Consider the following 18,631-nt stretch of genomic DNA (forward strand, 5'->3'; position numbering starts at 1 on the left):
TGCCTGTGAAATGTCTCATGGTGTGGGGCTTCTGTACCACCCTTGAAATCAAGCAGCAGCTCTTACAGGACGTTTTCCCTGATGACCTCCCTGTCTCTTCCAGGCTGGGCTAGGAATTCCCCTCACACTGTGTGTAGCTACGACACTGCAACCCTTACGTCGTGTTCTACTTAGTGCTAGACATGGTGGTATCCTTGACTGATCACTGGGACGGGGTGGGACTGAATAAACTCAGTATCTGGCTTAGAACATTCCTTTGACTTGGGGTCTCTCAACCTCAACATCTTGACATTTGAGGAGGACGATTCTCTGTGGTGGGGGGCTGTCCTGTGCATTGTTGGATATTTAGAAGCTTCCCTGATCCTGCCCATGAGATGCCAGCAGCATCCTGACCCCGAGCTGGGATGACCAAAAACACCTCCATACTCTGCCCAGTGCCCCTTGGGGTCGAGGAGCAAGATCATCCCCAGCTGAGACCCACTGGCTTTAATAAGCATTTGCGAGTCAACAAGCACAATAAAGGAAAGCTGTGAATGATGAAAAACTCCCAGCCCTGCGACTCAGCAGCGTGACCTTGGGCATGGCCCTCAATGCACGGAGGCTTGGCTTGCTCCTCTGAAAACACCTGGAAAAGGTCACCTGCCCAGCTCATGTTCACGAAAATGTTAGGAATGTCAAACAGGATAAAGGATGGAAAGTCAGGTGGTGGACTAGGGTGTATGGACCAAACCAGCTTATCGAGGCACTCCATCCAGGTTCCTTTTGGTGGTGGAAAAGAATAAAAAAAAAAAAAAATTAAGGGTCTTGATGTCGCTTTCTGAAGATCAGACCAAACCACAGATAGTGGAGGTCTGGGCCCCCTGGGGAAGGAGGCTGTGGTGTGGAAGAGCTTCTGAGGAAAAAGATGATTTTTACTGCTTCACACTTTCCCCAAAGGCTAGGCCTGAGGTTCAGTCCCCAGTGGAGAAAAGGAAGTCTTAGAGTCTGAGGGAACACCAGGAACCCATTATTTCAGGATGAGAAACCGCTCACAGGCATTCCTCTCTGGTTTCCTGCTAGAGGCCAAACTGTCCTGGGCTAAAAATAACCTGAGTGGGGAATCACTGATGGTGGCGGGAGCAGGTTTCCCTCCGGGTCTGTCTGTGCCTCAAGCAGGAGAGAGGGAGAGAACCCGGGTCTCAGCACGGCCCTCCCCCTGCCCGTCCGTTATGTCAGCCTCCGTGGAGAGAAAACAAAGCCCCATTTATGTGTCCCCACTAAAAATAGCCTGTCTATTCCTTTCGAGGACTTGGGCCTGAGCAAGCCTGCCAGGTTGGCTAAGACTGGTCTCAGATTTAGTTTGAAAAATTAGTCTAAAGGGAGCTTTCTGTAGCAGAGGCCTGCCTGAGATGCTCTGTGGAGAGGAGGGTCCCCCAGGACCGGAGGTGGCCGTGCCCTGAGTCGGGGGTGGGGGAGGGGTGCAGGAGAGATGCCATTTGCTCCAGCGGGGCTGGGGGCTCTGGGGAGAGGGCTGTGCCCTGCAGTCCTCTGCCAGCAGGATGAGGAAGGCTCTGAATCCTCAGCAGGATGAGACAGAAGCGGTTTGTCTGTTGTGCCCTGGACTCCTCAAACAGCCTCTACCTGATTTCTCTCAGGGGCCTTAGCAACCCAGGCTCTGGAATTTGGCTCCAGAGAGGAGCTCCAAGAGGGAACACTCTTAGGATTGGGGGGGGGAGGGGAACAAAGGGTCTCCATTATGTGCTCAGTGAATGAATCTCTCTCTCTCTTTTTTTATTTAAGGGAAAGAAAAGTTGTGTGTTTGCAGGGGAGGGGAGGGTGTAGTGGGCTGCGTGTGTTTTAGAATTTCCAAATCACGCAGCTGTCCAGAGAGTCACACACCCGCTAGCCACAGCACAGCCACAGAGAAGCAGGGCAAAGGCTCTGACAGCAGCCAACTCCTTTTGGTCTTGTCCAGGCAACTCTCACCTGGGCAAGGAGGCTCTGGGGACATGGGGAAAGACGCCGCATGGCCCTCCTCCCCAACAGAGGACATACCAAGTCTCTCAATTCTTTCCTCTTTACAAGGGGACATGGGGAAAGACGCCGCATGGCCCTCCTCCCCAACAGAGGACATACCAAGTCTCTCAATTCTTTCCTATTTACAAGGGCTCGAAAGTACTGAGCTTTCATCTCGACTTTCCTTTTTAGTCACCATAGAGGTGTCCTTCACTTCTCAGCAGCCTTTCCCTTTTTTGAAACTGGGATTGCTGACCATGAACATGGTCAAGACAGCTGGATGAGTTTCGCCTTCTCCAGTGCTCCGTGAAGGGAAGAGGCTGAGAGGTAGACGGGACGAGATCACCTCCCACCACTAGCCTCTGAAAAAGACCCCCAAAGCACATGGAAAAAGGCCTCATGTTTTCTGGGTGTCAGGAGGGGGTTATTAATGATGAAGCCAGAAAGGAAGGTATTAGCACATGAGTGGCAAAACACAACAGTCCTGGGTTCTAATTCTGCCCTGCTGCTTACTGGTGGGGTGGGGGTGGGGTGGCGGGCTAAGGTCTGCATTCAACCTCATCAGTGCCCTCATCTCTAAAACAAGGCAGAACAAAAACTTCTCTTAAAGGGGAAGAGACAGTGAATTGAGGTGACTGATGCATAGTGTTTGCCCAGCATAGCCTTTAGCCTGGGGCTAACAGAGTTCCTCCCCAAATCGAAGCCAGCAAGTAGTTGGAGGTCATCCCCCCACATCCCTTGCTGACCCTACACTCACTGCCAGGCACTGTCACACGTTTCTGTTTCATCTTCATAATCACTTACTTTTCAGATAAAGAAATCAAAGCTCAAGGGGGTTAAGTCATTTTTGCAAGGTCCCAGGGAACTGGGATTTGAACCCAGGCCATTGGCCTCTTGAAGCTACATTCTTAACCCTCTCTGCCAAGGTGCGCAAGAAAGCAGATGCCTTCTCTCACGCCGAACACGGAGCCAGCTTCGGGTAAGGGGTGTGGGCGGTCAGGGCTGCCATGCGTCTTATCTGGGCCTGATATCAAACATCAGTTGGGCGGAGGGAGGAGGCAAAAAAGGAGGCTTGTCTTTGGGGTTTCAGCGTCAGCTTACCAAAGAACAAGAATTTTCAATGCTGTTACAGGGTGACAAAGTGGTAAAACAGGTTTGTGGTGGCTCAGAGAATAATGGGAAATGTTCTAACCAGAAGCTTCTGAGGATTGCAGGAAGGTGGGGGAGGGCCCCTGCGGTAGGATGACATGGGAGTGACTAACCTTTAAACTATGTGTTCAGAATCTGGAGGGCTCATGAGGCTATTTGCTTTATAGGTCACAAACAGGACTTTCCTAAGCTCATATTCCTGCTCTTGCTGACTGTCAGTGGCATATGGACATAGATGTATATTAATAACGTATGTATCTATATAAGCACATATATATAAAACTGTATTTTATAATAATTTATAGTACAAAAATGTATTATTACAATCTATGCTTTCTTAGACCTTGTGTGTGGGGAAGATCATGGTAGCTCCCCCGCCAGGCCGTGAGGGCTTGGGGGATAGGAAGATGGGAATAAGAACCAACCAAACCCTGAGAGTGGTCACAGTTCCTTTGATTCACAGAGCCTGGAGGCAGGCATCCCAAGGTTTGGAACTGCGGTCACAGAGTGGTGGGGATGGATCTGAGATTCAGAGGATGAGGAAAAGGTACAGGCAGAGAGAGGGAGAAAAGGCAAGTGACTAGAGAAGCAGTTGTGTGTAGGGATGTGGCCTCCCTGGGAATCTAAGTGAGATGTCCCTTACAATGGAGAAACGGACTGCATGCCTGCATTGGGGCTTCCAATAGGCCCCCAGACACCCTGCAATGACTGTACACCGAGTCTACTAGACGCACTGAAAATGACTCAACACACAAGTATTCGCTGCCTGTGTGACTCTTCACAAGAAGAAGCTAATGCTTACTGAGCACCTACTATGGGACTCGGTTTCCTACAAGAACATTCCTTACAGAGTAGCAATGAGGATGAAATGAGGTCACCCAGGCAGAAACACTGAAAGTGCTTCCTGGAAGAGAAACTGCTCAGAAAATCTTAGTTAGTGTAATAATGATAATAGGAATCAATGCACCTGCTCTAAGGAAACAACAGAGCTCTTTGCTGGTGGCAAGTCAGCTTCTCAACATTCCATTTGGTCAAAGTTACCCTGGAAACTCCGTAAGTCGCCCGCAGAGTATAGTGAGCGTGGCGCTGGGCACGCTCGTCTGGTGATCTGTGTGTTATGGAAGAGAGCCTTGTTCCTTCAGCGGGGCACATGAGCTGCTCGTCTTTAGGGGCCAGGGGAAAGAAGACTGTGTTTTGTTTGTGTGTGTACCAGATCCTACTGGATCTTCCGGAGGAGATGAGACAGGTGACCAGAAATGCCTAGCAAACTTGTTTCTGTGACTGCCTGGTAAAACTCAAGGAAACGGAACAGACTTTAGTGGCTTCAGGAATTCAGAGGACAATGAGAACTCTGGTTTGAAAGGATTTCCCTTGGAGCGCCTGGGTGGCTCAGGCAGTTAAGCGTCTGCCTTCGGCTCAGGTCATGATTCCAGGGTCCTGTGACGGAGCCTGCATTAGGCTCCCTGCTTGATGGGAGTCTGCTTCTCCCTCTGCCCCTCCCCCTATTCATGCTTGCATGCTCTGTCTCTGAAATAAAATCTTCCAAAAAAAAAAAAAAAAAAAAGAAATGATTCCCCTTTTCTCTTCCCACACCTCAACCCTGGGAGACAGTATCTTCGGTAAATACCAGCGGACAGCTGGAATCGAATGATTAGAGTGGCCTTACAGAGAGACAGACAGGGGCAGCCAGGGGAGGATGGGACCTTCCCACACTCTGCAGACACAGTGGACTTACTTCTTCAGGGTCTGAAAGCCACGCTCTTTGAACTGCAGCTCTTGCTGGAGGTGAACCATCTCTCTCTTGAGCTTGTTGACCTGGATGGCAGCAGACCACAGATGGGGCCAGATCAGAGGTTGATATGGAACCGCAGGCTGCCTTCTCCTCCAAGGGGATCCCAGAGCCCCCCACAGCCCCTACATAATGCTTCAGGTTGATATCCCTTGGGCCCCATGGTCCTAACACCTTCCCCTCACTGATGTTGCCTTGGTCACTGATGTTGCCTTGGTCTCTGCAGATGCCCATGCAGTCGGCAGCCCAGCCTGGCTATCCTGCAGGTCATCCCGGGTCAGCCCTCACTTGAGGGAAACAGGAGATGGACAGTGCTCCCTGACCTGAGATAGAGCTTAGCCTTCTTACTGCCTAGCCGGGTGACCTCTGTCAATCCACCTTGCCTCTCTGAGCCTCCCTTTCCCATTCAGACAGATGAGAAACATGGTCACTCGTAGGGCTGTGCATTACTTAGAGCAGGTAATGGGTATAGGGGTGCTGGGCATGGAGGCAAGAGGCAAGACACAGCCCATGGAGCCAGACTGGACCAGCAGGAATGCTTTGTTTGGCTTGTAGTTATTAAATAAAAATGTTAACTGCTAATAATGAAATATTGAGAGATTTCCTATAACAAGCCTAAGTATAGTAGTTTTCTAAAACTAGAAGGTCTGCTGACTCTGAGCCCTCATTCCAGCATGGCCCCAGTGGGACATGGGCTGCAGCTCAACTACACCTTTAGGCAGGGCCCAGCTCTCTCGGTCACTCACTTCCCACCAGTCCCTCCTGCTTCACCCCAAACCCACTGCCCCCTTTCACGTTTTTTTGCAGGCGTGTGAATTTGGAGAACCTACTCGAAGTGTAACTGAACCACTGTTCAAAATACTGGCTTTCCCTTGAGCAAGTCCCTTAACTGCTGTGCTTTCGTTCCACATCAGGACAATGGGGATCCTATTAATCCGCAAGAAGTCAGGAAGTCATTATGGTGAAGCAGTTAAATAAGACAATGGAGAGCATGCAACAACTAGAAAGACAGCACATGATGTGAAGCCCTGTGGAGGCAGCCTGAGTCCTTGTGACCCCGGGCGAGCTCCTCAGCTCCCCTCAGCTTGTGTGTGCTCATCACTAAAGTGCAGACGCGGACAATAGCTGCTTCATGGGCTTGCTTTGAGAACACGAGACATATAGCCCTGAGCCCTGTGCCGGGATGCAGTGAAATGGCAGCTATGGTTACCGGCACAATTACTGGGACAACTGCCGCCCCTACTATCATTTGGGATCCTGGCGGTCGGCACGGGCCACCACTGCCTGGTGGAAGCACCTGCTCTGGTCTTGTGGGCGTTTGGGCAAGGGGCCTAGGGCTGCCTCCATGACCCCCCCTCCGCAGTATGGGCAAAGGGGACCTACCCGGGATTTCGCGGTGGCAATCTCAGCCTTCAGGATCTCAGGGTCGTACTTGGAGCTGGATGATGAACCCGACACCACTGCAACGAGAAAGAGAAGAAAAAAGTTCTGTAGAAGAAACACATTTTGGTAAAGATGGCTTGTTTGGCCATCTACATAAACCCAGAAAATAATGACTACAAGTGAACTACCTAAATGTCCAACAAAGGGGGCAATGTGCTGTGTAAACAGGGTGCGTGCATAAACGAGGACAACACAACTTGACGTGATTTAAAATCATGGCGCATGCTGGTTAAGCATCTGCCTTCAGCTCAGTTCATGATCTCAGGGTCCTGGGATCCAGCCCTGTGTCGGGCACACTGTGCAGCAGGAATTCTGCTTCTCCCTCCGTCCTTCCCCCCTCCCTTCACTCTCTTTCTCAAAACAATAAGTAAAATCTTTAAACAAGTAAGATAAAATGATGGTGCAGAGAAATCCCAAGCAAGGGAAAATGTTCAAAAACGTGCCGTTACCTGCAAACAATAGTGTACAAAAAAAGCAATAAAGAGTTACTTAAATTTGGAAAATATACAGTTGACACATACACACACAGATGCATCTAAAAAAAAGCACAGAAAGAAATATACCAAAAAGATAATAATGATATCTAGAGATGTAGATGATGAATAATATTTTCATTTTTGTATTTTTATTTTCTACATTTTCTAAGATGAACATACTTTTACAATCAGAAAAAATTACTAAAGATATTTTTTATCATACTTTGCAATATTAATATACATTTTTAAGGGAAAATAAATTACTCATTCCCTTTTTAAGGGAAAATAAATTACTCCCATCACCCCAATACAATAATCTTTTCTCACAAGTTATTTTCCACTGCTTATCGACAATTCCTTGTTTCCTTTTTTTTTTTTTAAGATTTTAAATTTTATTTATTTGAGACAGAGAGAGAGAGAACATGAGCAGGGGGAGAGGGGCAGAAAGAGGAAGAGTGGGTAACAGGCTCCCTGCCGAGCAGGGAGCCCAACGTGGGACTCGATCCCAGGACCCTTGGATCATGACCTGAGCCAAAGCCAGACACTTAACTGACTGAGCCACCCAGGCGCCCTGCTTATCCACAGTTCTATTACGTCGTTGTATTCTTGCTGCATTTTTAAAATGTTAAAATAGTATTTAGGTCTTGAAAAGACATCTTAAGACTTACAAAAATGAGCACAAGAGTAAAATATATTTAAAGTAAGAGAAATGAGACAAAGGAAAAACAAGAATGAGGAAGCACACCCATGGGTGTGAGGTTAGTTAGGGCTCAGGCAAACAGGGAAGGTCCCATTTCCTCACCAGATGCCACAGCCTGACTCTGAGCTTCCGAACTGGTGTTGTGAAGAGGGAAAGGGGCCCGATGGAAGATTCATGGTGCCCTTAATGTAAACACAACCTCACTGTTCAGGACAAGGACAGGCATTCTTGGTATGGAGGCTGGGGAAGTTTGTCCCGTGGGGCCTTAAACCCACCATACTTGCAATTCCATCCTCCCCCACCCCCCACTGTTACCGCAACAGTGTAGCAACAGTGTACACGCAGCGAGATCACCTGCTGGGACCTAGCGTTTTCTGAGGATAGGGACTGGTGGCAATGTCCAGGGTCCAGAGGTGTAAGTGACAGTTGCGAAGGGCATACTGCTCTTTGGATCTGGTTAAAATACTGGAACGGATCTTCCGATCACATGGCGGGAAAGTTAAAATGTAACACTGAAAAGTTCAGCAGAGGGGAAATAAGAATGTTCTGCCTAATAACAGAAAAGATGTTTTGCACCAAAGGCAGTGTTACATTCCTGCCCAGTTTACAATGAGGAAGAGGAGGAGGTGGGGGGGCTGGGTTTTCCTATAAGAGATGGGTGGCAGGAACACCTGGGTTGAGTGGGGGAAACCTTGCGGTCCTCCTTGTGAGCGTGGAACAGAGATGTTAGATGCAGATTCTGTTTCCAGCTGGAAGCGTTCATTTCCTGCCCTTCTAATTCCCTGGTGGCTGCGGGAGTTAGGGGTTTCAGGGTGGGACTTGGCTGGATACAGAGCTGGAGGCTGATTTAAGCCACATTTCCCAGACAGGCACTTTTCAACAAAATGTTAAGGTCATTGATATTTGTTACCCCCTGATCAATTGTAAAAACACAGTGGAGAGAGTCACTGATGAGGAAAATGGGGCGAGCTCAAGAAGGAGGGTGTCTGTTCTGTGAGCGGCCCATCCTGCCTCCGCTGTCCTCTGCTGACACCCTCTGCTGTCCCGAGATGCTGCTGGACTAGGGTCGACAGACACTCCAGGGAACGGTATAGGTGAGCATGGAAGCAGCCTGGGGACCCAGGAAAAATTGCGAGACCTTACCCCACCAGACAGAGCATGGCTGTGGGGACCGGCAACGCCACCCAGCGCTGACCTGCAGAACATGGAGTGGTCCTGGGGCATACTCAAAAATCCTGGAGGGACGGGAACCCAAAAAAGAAGAGACTCCCACCAACTGGGCCACTGGGGGGCTTGGATTTCTCTGATCTGGAGCACCACTGCTAAGTGCACTATCTGTACCACCGAGCTGCTGAATGGGATGTGGCTTGATATTATTTTTTAAGTAAACATTTTATCTTACTAAAAAATACACGAGGAAAGGTGCACAAGTCATGTGTGCAGCTGGATTAATTTTCACCAAAGAAACACACTTGAAAAAAAAAAAAAAAAGAAACACACTTGAGCTCTTTCTACCCATGGGTCCTGCCCCTATGCTTTCATAAAACCACCTTTTTGCACTGGGAGCAAAGGAAAAAAAAAAAGGTGAATACACTCACCTTACCAGCACTGTAATCAAGAAACAAATCTTTAACCTCCCTCCCCTTGGACCTCTGTCCCTTCACTACTCCTCTAGCCAAGGAATCTTATATTCAAACTGGACCGTAAAGGCTGACTTTAACTGCCCACCTTTTTATCATTTTTAATTGTTAAGCTTTTATTCAAGTTATATACAAACACCAATTTAACAGTCCCACACAGTACAAGGTTTTGCTCTAAAAGAACATTCCATAGGTACCTATCCCATATCTCATTCCTCAAAAGGGAGTCATTTCAATATGTTTAGTTCATTTCTTGGTTATCAAAAAGCAGCGGGGTGCCTGGGTGGCTCAATGGGTTAAAGCCTCTGCCTTTGGCTCAGGTCATGCATGATCTCAGGGTCCTGGGATCCAGCCCTGCATAGGGCTCTCTGCTCAGTGGGGAGCCTGCTTCCCCTTCTCTCTCTGCCAGCCTCTCTGCCTACTTGTGATCTCTGTCAAATAAATAAATAAAATCTTAAAAAAAAAAAAAAAAGCAGCATGGTGTTTTTGGTTTAGGCATTATTTACTTACTTCTCTCTCTGGAGGCCAGGGATTTAGCTTCCCTCCCTTTTGCAGCCCTGTCCCAGCACCCGTGCCCCCTTCCCCGGCCCCCGTCCTCACAGACAGCAGGCTCGGTAAAAGCCATCTTCAGTGTTTGTATTACTTTTACTCTGTAAACACTCCTTGGGCCAAAGGCATGCAGCTGACTTTGCTTACTTTTCCTTTCCAGCAGATTTTTGGGGGTTTATTTTTCCTAGAGTTAATAATTGTCATTTTTATGCTTGCTCACTTTCTACAAACTTCTCACAGATTCCACCTCACGCTCTGCCAGTTATCTGAGCCTCCCCTCCCAGGGTCTGCGCGGCCGGTCAGCTTCCCGCCCGGTCCCACTTTTGGCACTGCCTGGCCTGGGCGCGTGAGCTGGTCGTTCTCTCTGCCCCACAGGCGCCCTGAGATATCCTCCTCACCTTGCTCCTCTTTCCTAAATACCATGTCTCCCCCTCCTACTAGCTCTTTCAGTAGAACACCAGCAGCTGTCCAAGAAAAGAAGGCCACAAGGGGAAGAAACTTTTGAAATCGTGCCTGTCTAAAAATATCTTTGTTCTACCCTATAGTTGATTAAAGGTAGTTTTGCTGGATATAGAATTCTAGGTCGGAAGTGATTTTCCTTAAAAATTTGAAGGCATGGCTCCATTGTCTTCTAGGTTTCCAGTGTTACTGTTGAGCTATTCCGAGTTTCGGTAATTTTTGTGTGACCTGGTTTTTCTCTCTGAAAGCTTTCAGGATCTCGGATGGCTCCATGTTTGAAGTTTCACCATGGGTATGTCTTGGTGTGAGCTGACTTTCATGCTTTGTGCTCACTGAGAGCCCTTTCAACCTAAAAACTCTCCTCCATCTGTTCCAGGAAATTTTTCTGAAATTATTTTACCCGACGCTCCTTCTCCTCTGTTTCCTCTGCTCTCTCTGGAACTTTTATTACTCTGATAGATTTCCTGGCCTGGTGCTCTATTTTTCTCTCTCTCTCTCATTTTCCATCTCGTTCTATTATTGCTCTGCTTTTTAGAAGATTTCTTCAGTCTTACCTTCCAGTCTTCCTACGGATTTTAAAATTCTGCTATTATATTTTAATTTCTAAAGGCTCTTTTGTGTTGTCCGAGTGTTCCTTCCTGTAAAATGTAGCACCCTCTTCTTGTTTCATGTGTATGTAGCTTCCCTTGAGGTTTTCTTCTTCATGTGGACTCCCTGGTCCCTCCAAGCACCTCCCCACCCATATCACTTGTTTTCTTTCTTTCTTCCTTCCTTCCTTTCTTTTTTTTTTTTTTTTTTTTTGTATTGAATCACATTTATTTTTTCCCCCAGAGGGTAATGGCTATGATTTATTTTATAATTTTTTATTATGTTATATTGTCATCATATAGTACATCATTAGTTTTTTTTTTTTTTTAAGATTTTATTTATTTATTTGACAGAGAGAGAGGGAAGCAGGCTCCCCATTGAGCAGAGAGCCTGATGCGGGGCTCAATCCCAGGACCCTGAGACCATGACCTGAGCCGAAGGCAGAGGCTTAACCCACTGAGCCACCCAGGTGCCCCATACATCATTAGTTTTTGATGTAGTGTTCCATGGTTCAGTGTTCACGTATAACACCCAGTCCTCCATGCAATACGTGCCCTCCTTAATACCTAAACCAGGCTCACCCATTCCTTCCTCCCCTCTAAAACCCTGTTTGATTCCCAGAGTCCACAGTCTCTCATGGTTCATCTCCCACTCCAATTTCCGCCCCCTCTTCATTTTTCCTTTCCTTCTCCTAATGTCCTCCATGCTATTCCTTATGTTCCACAAGTAAGTGAAACCATATGATGACTGTCTTTTTCTGCTTGACTTATTTCATTAAGCATAATCTCCTCCAGTTCCATCCATGTTGATGCAAAGGTTGGGTATTCATTTTTGATGGCTGAGTAATCCATTCTGTACATAGACCCCATCTTCTTTATCCATTTGTCTGTTGAAGGGCATCTTGGCTTCTTCCACAGTTTGACGACTGTGGCTGTTGTTGCTATGAACACTGTTTTTCATCTATTTTTCATGCCAGAGGCTTTCCTCAGATTTGTAAAATCTTAGCTGTCTGCTCACATTTAAGAATGGGACCCCAAAACCAGAACAAGGTGGAGTTTGTTTACCGTGGGTTATGTGGTACATGCTTTGGCTAGATTGTTTCTTTCTTTCTTTCTTTTTTTTTTTTAAGATTTTATTTATTTATTAGACAGAAAGACAGATGACAAATAGACAGAGAGGCAGGCAGAAAAGAGAGAGGGAAGCAGCCTTCCCGCTGAGCAGAGAGCCCAGTGTGGGACTCGATCCCAGGACCCTGGGATCACAACCTGAGCCAAAGGCAGAGGCTTTAACCCACTGAGCCACCCAGGTGCCCCAGACAGGATTGTTTCATCCAGAACGTCTTCCCATCTCTTCTATCTGGTCAGATTCCTCAGCTTCTGCTCCTGTCCAGCCTAGGCAGGAAGAGCTTGGCACCATTCTAGGGAACGAAGTGGTGCATGTAAACTCAGGTCTTAAATCCTGTGTGTCCATGTTCACATCTCACTTTTCATTGTGGTTCACCCCAGCTTTGAACTTGCCTTATATCCCACAGTCCAGAGAATATTTATTCTTTTGGGGAAAAAACCCCAAAAACAAACAAAAAAAAAACACCAGGCTGGGGATGGGCAGAGCCAATTTGGGGAGGAGATCTGGTAGTCCTTCTCATAAAACAGCTTTCATCCAATCGTCTTTATTTCAGGCCTTCCTCTCCCCACAGCTTTTGCCAGTGATCTGCACGGACCAGAGTGCTGGTTTTCCTTGTGACTGGCCCGTATTCTCTTTTCTTGGGTCTATCAGACAGGCTGTCACCTGCTCATTTAATTCCCAGCTTCCACATCTTGTTGTTGTTCTTTTTTCTCCAGGTCTCTCTCTTTGTACATGTACTCTTCAAAAAAAATCTCTTATTTGATACTTCCTTTGTTTCAGGAGTGAGTGAGATTAGGTAGCTGGTTAAAATGGCATTTCTAACTGCTAGGTTCCCAATGATTTCTTTTTCACATGGGAGACCAAGGCCTAGAGAGAAGAAGGAATGTGATGAGGTCCCAAAGAACCCAGCTTTCCTGAGTTCCCATCTTTCAGAGGACAAGAAGACCCAAATGTAACATAAGAACCTTAGAATTTGACTGGTTGATTTGCATTAAGAGAAGTATTTTTGAGGTCAGATACTCCTGGGTATGAAGGCTAGCTCTGCCACTTTTTACTGATGTGACCTTGGAGCAGCTCCTTCCCCTGTCTGGGCCTCAGTTTTCTGATGTGTAAAATGGGAATGACAGTATTTTGAAGGATTGTTCAGAGAGGGAAGGTTACTTTAGATAACATATGTGGAATGCCCATCATATTGCCCTGTAGGAATATAATAGGTACACATTAAATGTTAGTGCTCTTCTCCTTCTCTGTGGAGCTAGAGACTGCATGAGAGTTGACAACAAAGTCTCCATTCCCAGGGCAGGGACCCACCCATGGCCAGGCCCCACTGCAGCCAAGGCTAGGTGGCAAGACTCTCACAAGCCTGGGCAGAACATCTGAGTTAGAAGCAAGGCATGTGATCTCACCAGTTCAGCAACATAGTGCAGAGTTTGACTTGGAAGGCAGACCTGGCTTCTAAAGCCCAAAGAAATCATGAGACTTTAACTAGGATGCTTGGGCTGGAGACACCCCAACTCCTGGCTGGTTTGGATCTCAGATCTAGTTACCTGAGATGACCCTAGTCACTTCCTATGGAAGTTCTTTAACATTCAAATCAGTGGTGCCTTTGGACTTGGTGGAGCTCTTGGGAGCATCCAAGAGTCAAATGATAGGACTATATCATTACGTCCTACCACTGATCATGTATTTATTCTTATTGGCTAAAATAAGAACAAATAGATCTATTAAAATTTTTCATCATTTCAATGCCAATGAACTAATAATTATCAAATAATTATTATTTATTGAGAGCTTAAGAATATGACAAGTACTATTCAAAGTACTTTATATCTGTTAATAAATTTAAGCCCCATAACACCTCAATGAAGGTGATACCATTATTATGTCAATTTTATAGATGAAGAATTTGAGGCAGAGCAAAGTGACATAACTTGGACAAGGTTACATGGCTGGTGAGTTGCATATCCTGGATTTGAGCCCAGGCAGTCCAGCTCCAGAGTCCACACTCTCAAAATATTATGTGAAGTGTTTCCTGCTAAGAAGAATATTGAGCCATTAACATGTTCTAAAGGTATTGTTTTACCTATACCATTGGTTTTTGGCTGAGGTATTTCTGCACCCCCCTAGAATACATTTGGCAATGTCTGGAGATATCTTTGGTTGTTCCAGCCTGGGGTGGAGGGCTACTACCAGCATCTAGTGGGTAGAGACCAGATGTGCTGCTAAACATCCCACAATACACGGGACAGCCCCTACAATAAAGATTTATCTGGCTCCAAATGTAGGCAGTACTGAGGCTGAGAAACTCTGACATGAGCCCAGGAGATGAGGGGACTATTAACATTCCATATTTAAACAGAAGGAATCTCAAGTGTAAAGAGATGTGAAGCATGTTCCCCAAGAGGACAGAGTAGCCGTGGAATGGAGATTTGAACCCAGGCCCTTTGACTTCAGAGTCCAGTAACTTCCTTTTCCCACCGCAGGTTTCTCTGTGGGAATGCATTTTTCCCATTTGGCTCTTTTCCCCACCTTGGACTTTTATTTTGAAAACTATATGTACAGAGAATTTGAAAGAATAATATAATTATGTCCTCCTTTACCTAGAGGTCCACCAATTTTTAACATTTTCCCACATTTGTTCTACCCATCCCTCGGTCCACTCCAATTCTTTCAGTAGGTCACCTGGTTTGTAGCAAGCCCTCAACAAATGAATGATGATTAAAAATGGTGACCCAAAATGAAAGTTTACCCTATTCAAATCTGCCCATGTGTCATCAGCAGCTACTGATCAGCTCCCTTACACTGACGGCACCGTTGTTTCTTTTCGTTCCTGCTTTTTTGAAATGAAGCTGCAAACAGGATGCTCTGTGCATGTCTTTGGAACAAGGACATTCTCCTACACAGTCGCAACATGATGATCGCACTGAAGACAACCTTCTAAATGCCCGAGAACGTCTTCTATGGCTGCTTCCCACCCCCTACCCCAATCCAGGGTCTAATCAGTCTGCAGACATTTAATTTGGTTTATGCCTCCATAGCTTTTTTTTTTTGTTGTTTCAAGTCTAGAATAATTTCCCCTTTTTCTGGTTTTTCAGGGTTTTTTTTAACCCCCAAAGAGTCCAGGCCGATTATCCTGTAGGGTAGTCCATGTTATAGGTCTGTCTGGCTGCGTCCTGATGATTTGATCGGAGGCAAGCGTTTTTGTCAAGAAGCCTCCATGCCGTTCTTACTGCTTCGTATCAGACAGTGCGAGGTACCAGCTCGTCTCCTGATGGTGAGGCTAATTTTACACCTGTGTAAGGCAGTGACTGCAGCTCTCTCCCGTGCGAAAATAACAGTTTACTCTCTCAAATTACGAAGTGGTTTGTGGGGGGATCATTTGGGTCCATGTAAAAAGCATCCTGTCCCCTAGCAAAACTAGGAAGTTTTGCTTTTATACACACTTGTCACTTTTCAGACTGTAGGACTTCAGAGAGAAAAAAATGACCCTACCTCTTCAAACCCGAGTTTCACTGGGGACAACAGTATCTCCCTGCTAGGGCTGTGGCAAAGGTAATGCTACAGATTGAATTCTGTCCTCTGCCCCCGTAATCCATATGTTGAAGCCTCAACCCCCAATGGGACAGTGTTTAAAGATGGGCCTTTGGGAGAGGATTCGGTTTAGATGAGGTCACCAGGGTGGGGCTTTCCTGATGGGTTAGTGTCTCTGTCTCTCTGCTAGGTGATGACACAGTGAGAAGACAGCCATCTGCCACCAGAACCAGACCATGCTGACACCCCGATCTTGGACACCAAGTCTCCAGAACTATGGGAAAAAACACTTCTGTTGTTTAAGCCACCTAGTCGATGAGATTTTGTCACGGCCGCCTGAGCTGCCTAAAACAGATTAAGTGCTCAAATGCTCAGGATAGTCTCTCGGATATTACTTGACCTTGAAAAAGCTAATGTGTATAATGAAGTTCTCTTCTACAATCCGAGATGCTGGGGGTTTGCTCGGGTCACCAAGGAAAAGGGCAGGGCTGGGACAGGGAGGAACTGGGCAGGTTTTGTTCCCCCTGGGTGCACTGAACTTCTCAGAGTGTAGACTTCACACAGGAGAAGTGTCCAGTGACCCAGCTAAGCCATGGCCATCCTACCAGCATGGCCTAATGTAAGGCCCTTACTTGGCCCATAGTAAGAATGCTGGAGGGACAGAGGGGATGGGCTTACAATTACCGCTGCCTCTCGCCAGCTCTAAGACCCTGTGCGTGTCCCCGACCCCTCTAACCTGTTTCTGTTATCTACGCAGGGGAGATTAACTGTGCTTGCCCACAGGGCTGCAATGAGGATTCAGTGAAACAGCAAGTTCAGCCCCACATGTATCCAGCACTCAATAAACGTGGGGAAGGAGTGGTTATTAGAAATAGTGGTAAGAGACAAAAACCTCCAACACAGAGCAAGAGGTGAATGGGCTCCCGTACAGATACTGATCTGGCAGAGCCCTGGGAATGAAGGACAGGGACCCTGCATGCCCGTTCTTCTGGAGATACCAGCATAAGCCCAAGAGACAGGAGCCCCACCCCGACAGAGTGAATACGCCCGCGGAGGTAACACAGACGTGTAAGCAGACGTCTCGTGACACACGCTATGAAGGGAATAAACAGAGAGCCATTGCAGAGGCTAACGGGGGAAGGGAGTCTGTGGAGGCAGTTGTCAGAAGCGAGCCTCTCAGAGCTGACAGGAAGAAGGAGACCAGCAGGGTGAAACCGGAAGGGTTAGAGGGAGCCAGCTGTGCAAATGGACAGACGGAAGAGCATTTTAGGCAGGGGTGCAGCAAGAGCAAAGGCCCTGAGGCGGAAAGATGCAGGGCAGGCTGGGGGAGCCGAGTGGGGGGCTCTGGAGCCTCATGAATGAGCCCGAGGTGCAGGGAATGGCTGCAAGAGTTGAGGTGGGCGTGGCGGGCAGGGGCCTGATCACTAAGGGCAGTGTAGGCCATGGAAGGAATGACAGGAAGCCACCGAAGGTTTTTTTTTAAATTGTGCTAAAATATGACAGAACATAAAATTCACCACTTTAAGCATTTTTAAATGTCCCGTTCAGGGGCATTATGTACATTTATACAGCTGTGCAACCATCACCACTATCCATCTCCAGAACTTTTTTATCTGCCCCACTTGAAACTCCATCCATTAAGGATGAACTCCCTACTCCCCACACCCCTTTCGGTGAGGAGCTCTGTCTCCCAACGAGCAGTTGGTACAGCTGGAGATGATTGCAGACAGATGAAAGCAATGGAATGACAACGGCTCATGAATCACTGAAAGGCACAAGCAGGAGCAGGAAATGCATCGGCGGTGGGAGAGGACAGTGGTTTGCAGCAGAAGCAGAGATGGAAGGAGACAGGAAGCACTGGGAGGCAAGCCAGGCTGGACGGAGCACAGCCCAGAGCTCCGGGCAGGGGTGCTGGCGGGGCGTGGGTGGGGGAGGTACTCACAGCTGACCTGGGAGCCCAGCTTGTGCTCCCAGACGGCATGTAGCTGCTGGTACTCCTGCTGCGCGAGCTCCAGGCGCTGCTGCTTCACCTGGTAGATCTCCTTCTGCGCGCTCAAGGCCTCCTGGGCCACCACCAGGTAATCCTTCAGCATGTGCTCCTGCTCCCGCCGCCATTGTACCCGGGGGTCCTCGATCTGGGTGGTTTCTGGAACAGACCCCAAACACCCAAATCAGCACCTCACAAATGTCTTGCTGGCTCGGTGGCCTGTGGAATCCACTCCCAGAAATCAAAAAACACAGTAAGTAGAAATCACAATAGAAAGCAGATGGGTTAAACTTACCTATTAAACAACAGTGACTCTCCACTTGGATTAAACAAGCAAACACAAAATAAACCAGAATCAATTTCCATACCCAAAGTCAAGCCATCTCAGAACAGCCAAGAGAAGGACAGTGCGAGATACCAGCTTGTCTCCTGATGGTGAGGCTAATTTTACACCTGTGTAAACAGGTTTGCGTTCTAATCTAGATAGAGGCTGAAGGACATTAGAGAAGCTTAAGGTCAACTGTTCTGGTGGAGTAAAGAAAAATAAATAATATCTTAGAGACTGTGGAAAAAATAGGGACCTCATTCCCTGCTGGAAATGTAAATTAGAATGAACTTAGAAGAGGACTGACTACGCAAATTAAGAGCTTTAAAATGTGAACACCCTTAGATCAATAATTCCCCCATAGTAATTTACTATTAAATATAATAAAGGAGTCAGGTAAAGATGCACTTGTACCAAATCAGGATAATAATGATAATAATAATGAGAATAATAACTAGCACTTATTTTACATTAATTGAATGCCAAGCACTGTTCTAACTACTTTATATCTCTTTACCCCCACTGGCCTTACACCAACCCTAAAGAGCAGATTCTGTTATGACCCCTGCTACTCAAAAGAGAAAATCTAGACACAGGTCAAATAACTTGCTCAAGGTCACATGGAAAAGAACTGGCCAAATAGGTCTGCTGTATTTTACATAATTCACTGCCACAGCCACTAAAGTGTCTTCGAAGAAATATGGATGAAGTGGAAAGGAGCCTCTGACAGGCGAGTGGAAGTGCAGGGGGTAAACTGCATAGAGAATTTCATGATTATTCAAATAATACATCCATTGTCAAAAAGATTAGGAAAAAACTTAGTATGTTGTCGAGAGTAGAGATGTCTTGGTAGTAGGATTTTTTTCTTCATTCTT

General features: G+C 46.9%; 1 protein-coding gene across 3 annotated transcripts in view; it reads right to left on the reverse strand.

Moving 5' to 3' along the window:
* The window catches only part of WWC1 (WW and C2 domain containing 1), a 152,177-nt gene that overhangs the window by 51,804 nt on the left and 81,742 nt on the right, over positions 1–18,631 (reverse strand). For all 3 annotated transcript variants that reach the window (XM_045075627.1, XM_045075626.1, XM_045075628.1), the window contains 3 exons: positions 17,387–17,590; positions 6,317–6,393; positions 4,880–4,959 (listed from right to left, as the gene is read on the reverse strand). In XM_045075627.1, the coding sequence (XP_044931562.1) occupies positions 4,880–4,959; positions 6,317–6,393; positions 17,387–17,590 (361 nt within the window). The remainder of the gene's footprint in view (positions 1–4,879; positions 4,960–6,316; positions 6,394–17,386; positions 17,591–18,631) is intronic.

Source organism: Mustela putorius, unplaced genomic scaffold (assembly GCF_011764305.1).
Source record: "Mustela putorius furo isolate JIRA1106 unplaced genomic scaffold, ASM1176430v1.1 tig00000145_pilon_pilon_pilon, whole genome shotgun sequence".
Lineage (NCBI taxonomy): Eukaryota > Metazoa > Chordata > Mammalia > Carnivora > Mustelidae > Mustela > Mustela putorius.